This window comes from Quercus suber, unplaced genomic scaffold, assembly GCF_002906115.3.
Source record: "Quercus suber isolate HL8 unplaced genomic scaffold, Cork oak 2.0 scaffold_767, whole genome shotgun sequence".
NCBI classification, from domain to species: domain Eukaryota; kingdom Viridiplantae; phylum Streptophyta; class Magnoliopsida; order Fagales; family Fagaceae; genus Quercus; species Quercus suber.
Genome location: NW_027070203.1, coordinates 45,687 through 55,076, shown reverse-complemented (window position 1 = coordinate 55,076; position 9,390 = coordinate 45,687). Strand labels below are relative to the sequence as shown.

Here is a 9,390-nt window from a genome sequence, read left to right as displayed (position 1 = left end):
AAAGCGGTTCCACTTTGAGGCAATGTGGACAAAAAATGCAGATTGTAAATCCATAATTGAAAATTCTTGGGGAATGAATTTGGATCTTAGTACTCCAAAGGGAGTGATGGCTAATCTTAATAGTTGTGCCGCAGAGCTGTCGAAGTGGAGCTCTAATGTGTTTGGGCAGATTCCAAAGAAAATTCAAACAAAAAGAAATGAGCCGAATTCTTTGACTCTTCGAGATAAGGATGGTGCCTTTAGTTCTAAAATTAGCAGCTTAAGGAAAGAAATCAATGACCTCTTAGATGATGAAGAGATCTACTGGGGTCAAAGGGCTAAGGCACTTTGGCTTAAGGAGGGAGATAAGAACACAAAGTTTTTTCGTGCCCAGGCCTCTGAGCTACATAAACAAAATACCACAACGGGGATTTGGGATAGTCATGGAAGATGGTGCAATGAACAAGCCAGCATAGCTCAAGTGGCTATTGATTATTTTGAGAACATATGTAAGACGGTTTCCCCAGAACAGATTTAGGAGGTAACGGATGCAATTCCTATAAGGGTGACGAAAGAGATGAATGAAAGCCTAAAAAAGAATTTCACCAGGGAAGAGGTTACCACCGCCCTCAAGCAGATGCACTCCACAAAAGCACCTGGCTCAGATGGTATGTCTGCTATCTTTTATCAAAAATACTGGAATATTGTGGGATGTAGTATTACTAATATGGTTTTGAATGTTCTTAATGGTAATATGTCTATGGCTAGCCTTAACAAAACTAATATTCTCTCATCCTAAAGATTAATAATCCTAGTAAGATGGCTGACTTCCGACCCATAAGCTTGTGCAATGTTGTTTATAAGCTCATATCAAAAACCATTGCTAATAGATTTAAGGCTCTTCTTCCTCATACTATCTCAGAAAATCAAAGTGCTTTCTTTTTTGATAGGCTTATCATTGACAATGTGCTTGTGGCATTTGAGTTAATGCACTTTCTAAACCACAAAAATGCAGGCAAGGAGGGCTACATGGTGACCAAACTTGATATGAGTAAAGCGTTTGACAGAGTTGAGTGCTGCTTTATTAAGGCAGTTATGGAGAAATTAGGCTTCAGTTCTAAGTGGGTGGATCTGGTTATGAGGTGTATCACCTCGGTGTCTTATTCGGTTTTAATAAATGGTGTCGCTTGTGGGAATATTACTCCTTCTCGTGGGCTTCAGCAAGGGGACTCTCTCTCCCCAACTCTCTTCCTTATTTGTACTGAGGGGCTTTCTGCTCTTATTCATGAGGTAGCCTGTAACCATCGGTGGACGAGCATTTCTATATGTAGGGGCTGCCCTAGAGTCACTCATCTTCTTTTTACGGATGATAGCATCCTCTTTTGCAAAGCTTGTGTTGAGGAATGTCAGGTCTTGAAGCAAATCCTCCAGAATTATGAAGAAGCCTTGGGTCAGAAAATTAGTACTGAGAAATCCTCTATTTTCTTTAGCCCCAACACACCCCAAGAAGTCAAGGATGAGATTTTTGCTACCTTTGGCCCTATGCAAGATTCTAGACACACGAGATACTTGGGCCTCCCATCCTTTATTGGAAGATTGAAGAAACAAGTCTTTTCTATTCTCAAAGAGAGGATTGGGCAAAAGCTGGCCAGATGGAAAGGTCAACTTCTCTCTATAGGGGGTAAGGAAATCCTTATAAAAGCAGTCGCCCAGGCAATTCCCACTTACACTATGGGGTGCTTCTTCCTTCCTCAAAGCCTATGTGAAGAAATTGAGACTATGATGAGAAATTTTTGGTGGGGGCAAAGGCAGCAAGAAACAAAGATGTGTTGGGTGAGTTGGAAAACAATGTGTAAGTAGAAAGCAAGTGGTGGAATGGGATTCAGGAATCTTCAAGCTTTTAACAAAGCAATGCTTGCTAAGCAGTTATGGCGAATCCTGCAAAACCTAAACTCTCTTGTGGCTAGGGTTCTCAAATCAAAATATTTCCCTACCAGGGATATTCTAAATGCTAAGATCGGTAACTCTCCATCATACTCTTGGAGCAGCATTCATAGCAGCCTTGGTATTATTAGAGTGGGAACTCGGTGGAGAGTGGGCAATGGGAAACTAATCCACATTTGGGATGACAAATGGTTGCCAACCCCGTCCACCTACAAGGTCATTTCCCCTCCTAATGATATACCCCAATTCCCAATGGTCTCATCTCTCATTAACCCAATGACATATTGGTGGAATGTGGATTTGATTAGGGCGACCTTCCTCCTATTTGAAGCAGAGATAATTTTGAAGATTCCTCTAAGTCGCTCCCTTCCAGAAGACAAAATAATCTGGATTGGAAATAGGCATAGAGATTTCACTGTCAAAAGTGCCTACCATATAGCCCACAGTCTGATTGAGGAAAATGATCATGGAGAAAGTTCTAGTAGGGATCCATGTAAGCCTTTCTGGAAACGGCTTTGGCGTCTCAACTTGCCAGCAAAAATCAAGGTGTTTGCTTGGAGAGCTTGCATCAATGGTCTTCCTATTATGGAAGTCATTTCTCGCAGAGGAATTTCTCAATGTATGACTTGCCATGTTTATGGTAATGAAGCCGAAATTGTTGATCATGCGCTTCTTAGATGTGATTTCTCATCCTTGGTTTGGGATTTTTGGCTTGAAAATCCTCTACGCATTCAAGGCTTTAAAAATTCCTTCCTTGACTTGGCATTATTTATTCTCTCTCACTCAACTCTTCCTGACTTGGAGATCTTCTTTGCTACGGCTTGGGCCTTATGGTCTAATAGAAACAGAATAGTGCATAAGGATAATGGTCTTTCTGCTCTCCAAGTTTGGCATATGGCAAGAAATGCTGTGGAAGACTTTGCATGCTCTCTCAGTTGGGATTTTGACTCAGTAAGACCTGCTGCTTCTAGTTGGGTTCTTGCCCCCTCCGGGAATTTTTAAAGTAAATGTTGATGGTGCTTCTTCAGAGCATGATGGTTCCTCCAGTGTGGGTGTCGTTATTAGAGGCTCCAATGGTCTTGTTGTGGTTGCCCTATGCTTACTACTTCAGTCCTATTTTTCTGCAGAGCTTACGGAGGTTTTTGCTTTGGTGCAAGGTGTCCTTTTAGCGTAAGAACTCTAGCTACCTCGGGTTATCTTTGAATATGATGCTTTGGTAGTCATTCAAGCAGTCAATGATAAAGCTACTAGGAGCTCTTTTGGTCACCTTATACAAGAAATTCTTCAAGTTTGTGAGTCATTTGAATCCTACCATTTCAAGCAGTTAAGTTGAAACTTCAATTCAGTGGCCCATGAGCTTGCACAGCACGCTAGAAGAACTGGAAGTTGCCAAATCTGGAAGGGCGTTGCACCTCCCTTTGTTCAGTCTTTTCTGCAATATGACTTGTGTAACTAGTTGTCTTTGTCCTACTCTGCAGGTTATCTGTGAGACACTTCTTGGTTGGTTTTAAATGAATATGCTTCCCTTTCAAAAAAAAAAAAAAAAAAAAAAAGTTTCAAAAAGTTTCAAAAATACTATGATTTTTTTTTTTTTTTTTTTTTTTTTTTTTTTTTTTTTTTAAGGCTTTGAATGTTCCCCCTCAGTTTATATATCAATTTCGGGTTGGTTCTGTAGCTTCCACTCCCCTTGGCCACCTTAAGTTCTTGAAGTTTTTTGGTTAAAGAAATCCTGACATGGCCAAAAGTCTTTTTTTCCACACCTTCAAATTATCTAGGTAGGTCAGAATTTTTCCTTTAAGCTTCCAGGCTGAATCAGTACCAATAGGCATTCCTTAAGAATTTTGCACCACCTCTTCGTAGGAGCTTTCTTTCAACCACATGGACTCGAAGCGAAATGGCCGACCCTTCCTATAAAAACTTTTAAGCTTAGAATCTGCAGCAAGTAGAAGCAGCTTATGGTCTGAATGGAAAGCATTAAGATGGTGAATACGAATGGCCAGAAATCGGAGAATTCACTCAATGGATGCCACTCCCTTATCAAATCGAACACAAACATTTTGATCACCCAGTCGACGATTACACCAAGTGAAGGGAAACCCACTGAAACCAAGATCCTTAAGACGACAATCATCCAATGCATCCCTAAACCCTTGCATTTGTCTTTCTATTGATCTAACCAGCCTTGCTTCTCTTCCCCAAACAATATTTCATTAAAATCTCCTAGACAAACCCAAGGCAAAGAAAACTGTTGACATAAGACTCGTAATAAAGACCATGAGTTTTCTCGATTGGCTGTTTCAAGTTCTCCGTAGAAACTCGTAAAACGCTAGGTGTCAACTCCATGGTTAATAATGGCATCAATATGGTTAGCCAAAAAAGACTGAACATCCACATTAAAACCACTTTTTTCAATACAATGCTAAACCACCTCCTGTGTTGACATGTGGAACAACAAAGAGATTAGGATACTGTATCTTCTTACCAACCCTATCCAGAACAAATTTTTCGACTTTGGTTTCCGTTAAAAAAACCATTTTAGGATCTTTATTTGTCACCAAGGCAACAAGTTCGTCTTCTATCTGTGGGTTCTTAAGTCCATGACAATTCCAGCTTAGGCAACTCATTGCTCTCGGTGGTGCTGGGCCCTAGCAACCACCTCAAAATTGTTGTCTTCGTTATGAGAACCAAAGTGTAAGGTTGAATTTATTCAATCATGTGTTGGCTTTATTCCATGCCAAATTTTCTTGTAGTTTCAACAATTAGATATCCTGTATTTAGGTAGAAATTATGTAAGGGTTGTGTATGAAAGAGTGTGAAGAAAACTCAAGTTGTGTGCATTCAAAGGAGTCTTGCGACTGACTCGCGACTTGCAAGTCGCCAAAGTGGCACACGAATGAAGCATGCAGGGAACTGAACGGTCACGATAGCTGGAGTACTACAGGACAAAAAAATATAGTCTAGCCTGGAAGTTATCTCACGACTCAAACTCGCGACTAGTTCCAGTTGCGAGGCTAAGTTGCCAGAATGCCTTGTTTGGATGAAAACTGACTTTTCACATTCCTCACTGGAGAAAAATATGGAGGTAGTGAGGATAAGATTGATGGAATTACAAATACTACAGGAAATTTCTCCGCTGGTTCAGTTTCCGTTGGAGGTGAGGATCACTCCGGTGGTACAGGCAAAGGGAAAAATTCAAATTCAAACGTAGGGAGTATAGGGATGGATGACGTTAGAGGGGGTGCTAGTGTACAGGGTGCAGCAGGTGATTCTCCTATTCAGGTGGGCCAGTGTGCTATGAGGGAGTCAGAATCACGTGAGATGAGTTTTTTCCCTCCTTTTGGCACCCCACGTGACTTGAGAGAACTTAAGGGCTTAGAAGATGCGTTCTCACTTATGGGCTAGCAAGCCTAATCAATAAAGGAACATATGGAAGTGTCTAGCCCAGTTAAGTTTAAGGCTGGGCTAAATGAAGAAAAAAGAAATACACCTGAGCCTATCGAGAAAGAGACAGTAAGGAAAACAAAGGCAGAGGCAAACTGGAAAAGAATTGCTAGGGAGAAGGGAAAGAATAAAAGCCCAAGTTCAAGCATCCAGCCTTTAAGCATTGGTTCAAAGAGGGCAGGGAAATTAGCTTTTGAAAAAGAGGAGATAGATGTTTTACATAAGAAGCTTTGTATAGGAAAAATTTAAGCTCAAAATCAAACTGAAGAGGGATCGGCGGTGGCTGCTAGGCCGCACTGTTGGGAGCCATGAATCTCATAAGTTGGAACTGCCGGGGACTTGGGAACCCCCAGTCAGTTCGAGCATTGCACGATATGGTGCGACGTTGGAATCCCAAAGTGGTATTTCTTATGGAAACAAAAGCAAAAACTCGACGAATGGAAAGAATAAAAGGTAGACTTGGTCTTGCTAACGGCCTCATTGTTCCCTGTGTAGGCAGAAAAGGTGGGCTGGCTTTGCTATGGGCTAGAGAGGTAGACTTGGAGATAAAGAGCTACTCTCAGAGCCATGCAGATGCAGTAATTAATGATTTGGATCACAGTCTTAAATGGAGATTAACGAGCTTCTACAGCCATCTGGAGACACACCGAAGGTATGAGTCCTGGCACCTCCTTGCCTTCTCAAACAATCAATTGCAACTCCCATGGTTATGCTTAGGTGACTTTAATGAGATATTATCTAACACAGAAAAATTTGGGGGTGCTATACGGTCCCAGCAACAAATGGATAGCTTTAGAAAAGTGGTAGATTACTGTGCTTTCCAAAAATTAAGTTACTGTGGTTCTGATTTTACATGGTACAATATGCAAGGGGGGGGGGTGGGGAAGAACAGAACATATCTAAGGCTAGATAAGGCCTTTGCCAATTTGGAGTGGGTAGAAAAATTTGAAGAAATGAAGGTGTATCATTTACCTAATTCTACTTTTGATCATAGTGCTTTGCTTGTTGGGGCCTCTGTTTTACAAAGACAAACCTGAGAAAAGCGGTTCCACTTTGAGGCAATGTGGACAAAAAATGCAGATTGTAAATCCATAATTGAAAATTCTTGGGGAATGAATCTGGATCTTAGTACTCTAGAGGGGGTGATGGCTAATCTTAATAGTTGTGCCGTAGAGCTGTCGAAGTGGAGCTCTAATGTGTTTGGGCAGATTCCAAAGAAAATTCAAACAAAAAGAAATGAGCTGAATTCTTTGACTCTTCGAGACAAGGATAGTGCCTTTAGTTTTGAAATTAGCAGCTTAAGGAAAGAAATCAATGACCTCTTAGATGATGAAGAGATCTACTAGGGTCAAAGGGCTAAGGCACTTTGGCTTAAGGAGGGAGATAAGAACACAAAGTTTTTTCGTGCCTAGGCCTCTGAGCTGCGTAAACAAAATACCATAACGGGGATTTGGGATAGTCATGGCAGATGGTGCAATGAACAAGCCAGCATAGCTCAAGTGGCTATTGATTATTTTGAGAACATATATAAGACGATTTCCCCAGAACAGATTTAGGAGGTAACGGATGCAATTCCTATAAGGGTGACGAAAGAGATGAATGAAAGCCTAAACAAGAATTTCACCAGGGAAGAGGTTACCACCGCCCTCAAGCAGATGCACTCCACAAAAGCACCTGGCTCGGATGGTATGTCTGCTATCTTTTATCAAAAATACTGGAATATTGTGGGATGTAGTATTACTAATATGGTTTTGAATGTTCTTAATGGTAATATGTCTATGGCTAGCCTTAACAAAACTAATATTGCTCTCATCCCAAAGATTAATAATCCCAGTAAGATGGCTGACTTCCGACCCATAAGCTTGTGCAATGTTGTTTATAAGCTCATATCAAAAACCATTGCTAATAGATTTAAGGCTCTTCTTCCTCATACTATCTCAGAAAATCAAAGTGCTTTCACTTTTGATAGGCTTATCATTGACAATGTGCTTGTGGCATTTGAGTTAGTGCACTTTCTAAACCACAAAAATGTAGGCAAGGAGGGCTACATGGTGACCAAACTTGATATGAGTAAAGCGTTTGACAGAGTTGAGTGGTGCTTTATTAAGGCAGTTATGGAGAAATTAGGCTTCAGTTCTAAGTGGGTGGATCTGGTTATGAGGTGTATCACCTCGGTGTCTTATTTGGTTTTAATAAATGGTGTCGCTTGTGGGAATATTACTCCTTCCCATGGGCTTCAGCAAGGGGACCCTCTCTCCTCAACTCTCTTCCTTATTTGTACTGAGGGGCTTTCTGCTCTTATTCATGAGGTAGCCTGTAACCATCAGTGGACGAGCATTTCTATATGTAGGGGCTGCCCTAGAGTCACTCATCTTCTTTTTACGGATGATAGCACCCTCTTTTGCAAAGCTTGTGTTGAGGAATGTCGGGTCTTGAAGCAAATCCTCCAGAATTATGAAGAAGCCTCGGGTCAGAAAATTATTACTGAGAAATCCTCTATTTTCTTTAGCCCCAACACACCCCAAGAAGTCAAGGATGAGATTTTTGCTACCCTTGGCCCTATGCAAGATTCTAGACACACAAGATACTTGGGCCTTTCATCCTTTATTGGAAGATCGAAGAAACAAGTCTTTTCTATTCTCAAAGAGAGGATTGGGCAAAAGCTGGCCGGATGGAAAGGTAAACTTCTCTCTATGGGGGGTAAGGAAATCCTTATAAAAGCAGTTGCCCAGGCAATTCCCACTTACACTATGAGGTGCTTCCTCCTTCCTCAAAGCCTATATGAAGAAATTGAGAGTATGATGAGAAATTTTTGGTGGGGGCAAAGGCAGCAAGAAACAAAGATGTGTTGGGTGAGTTGGAAAACAATGTGTAAGTAGAAAGCAAGTGGTGGAATGGGATTCAGGAATCTTCAAGCTTTTAACAAAGCAATGCTTGCTAAGCAGTTATGGCGAATCCTACAAAACCTAAACTCTCTTATGGCTAGGGTTCTCAAATCAAAATATTTCCCTACCAGGGATATTCTAAGTGCTAAGATTGGTAACTCTCCATCATACTCTTGGAGAAGCATTCATAGCAGCCTTGGTATTATTAGAGTGGGAACTCGGTGGAGAGTGGGCAATGGGAAACTAATCCACATTTGGGATGACAAATGGTTGCCAACCCCGTCCACCTACAAGGTCATTTCCCCTCCTAATGATATACCCCAATTCCCAATGGTCTCATCTCTCATTAACCCAATGACAAATTGGTGGAATGTGGATTTGATTAGGGCAACCTTCCTCCCATTTGAAGCAGAGATAATTTTGAAGATTCCTCTAAGTCGCTCCCTTCCAGAAGACAAAATAATCTGGATTGGAAATAGGCATGGAGATTTCACTGTCAAAATTGCCTACCATATAGCCCACAATCTGATTGAGGAAAATGATCGTGGAGAAAGTTCTAGTAGGGATCCATGTTAGCCTTTCTGGAAACGGCTTTGGCGTCTCAACTTGCCAGCAAAAATCAAGGTGTTTGCTTGGAGAGCTTGCATCAATGGTCTTCCTACTATGGAATTCATTTCTCGCAGAGGAATTTCTCAATGTATGACTTGCCATGTTTATGGTAATGAGGCCGAAATTGTTGATCATGCGCTTCTTAGATGTGATTTCTCATCCTTGGTTTGGGATTTTTGGCTTGAAAATCCTCTACGCATTCAAGGCTTTAAAAATTCCTTCCTTGACTTGGCATTATTTATTCTCTCTCACTCAACTCTTCCTGACTTCGAGATCTTCTTTGCTACGGCTTGGGCCTTATGGTCTAATAGAAACAGAATAGTGCATAAGGACAATGGTCTTTCTGCTCTCCAAGTTTGGCATATGGCAAGAAATTCTGTGGAAGACTTTGCATGCTCTGCCAGTTGGGATTTTGACTCAGTAAGACCTGCTGCTTCTAGTTGGGTTCCTGGCCCCTCCGGGAATTTTTAAAGTAAATGTTGATGGTGCTTCTTCAGAGCATGATGGTTCCTCCAGTGTGGGTGTCGTTACT

At 41.3% G+C, this 9,390-nt stretch overlaps 1 protein-coding gene across 1 annotated transcript; it reads left to right on the top strand.

The window, feature by feature from the left end:
- Window positions 1-798: 798 nt before the first annotated feature.
- On the top strand, window positions 799-5,325 carry LOC136064802 (uncharacterized). The gene is made up of 4 exons (XM_065767040.1): window positions 799-1,812; window positions 1,906-2,893; window positions 2,952-3,080; window positions 4,994-5,325. Exons 1-4 carry the CDS (start codon window positions 799-801, stop codon window positions 5,323-5,325), a joined length of 2,463 nt encoding a protein of 820 aa, XP_065623112.1.
- The last annotated feature ends 4,065 nt before the right edge of the window (window positions 5,326-9,390 follow it).

Excerpts from the sequence above, each read along its gene's own strand:
- LOC136064802 (XM_065767040.1), top strand. The coding sequence starts at position 799 with ATGGCTGACTTCCGACCCATAAGCTTGTGCAATGTTGTTTATAAGCTC. Across the intron at positions 1,813-1,905 it reads AAGAAACAAAGATGTGTTGG|TTATGGCGAATCCTGCAAAA; the intron begins GTGAGTTGGAAA and ends CTTGCTAAGCAG. Across the intron at positions 3,081-4,993 it reads GGTTTTTGCTTTGGTGCAAG|AAAAATATGGAGGTAGTGAG; the intron begins GTGTCCTTTTAG and ends TCCTCACTGGAG.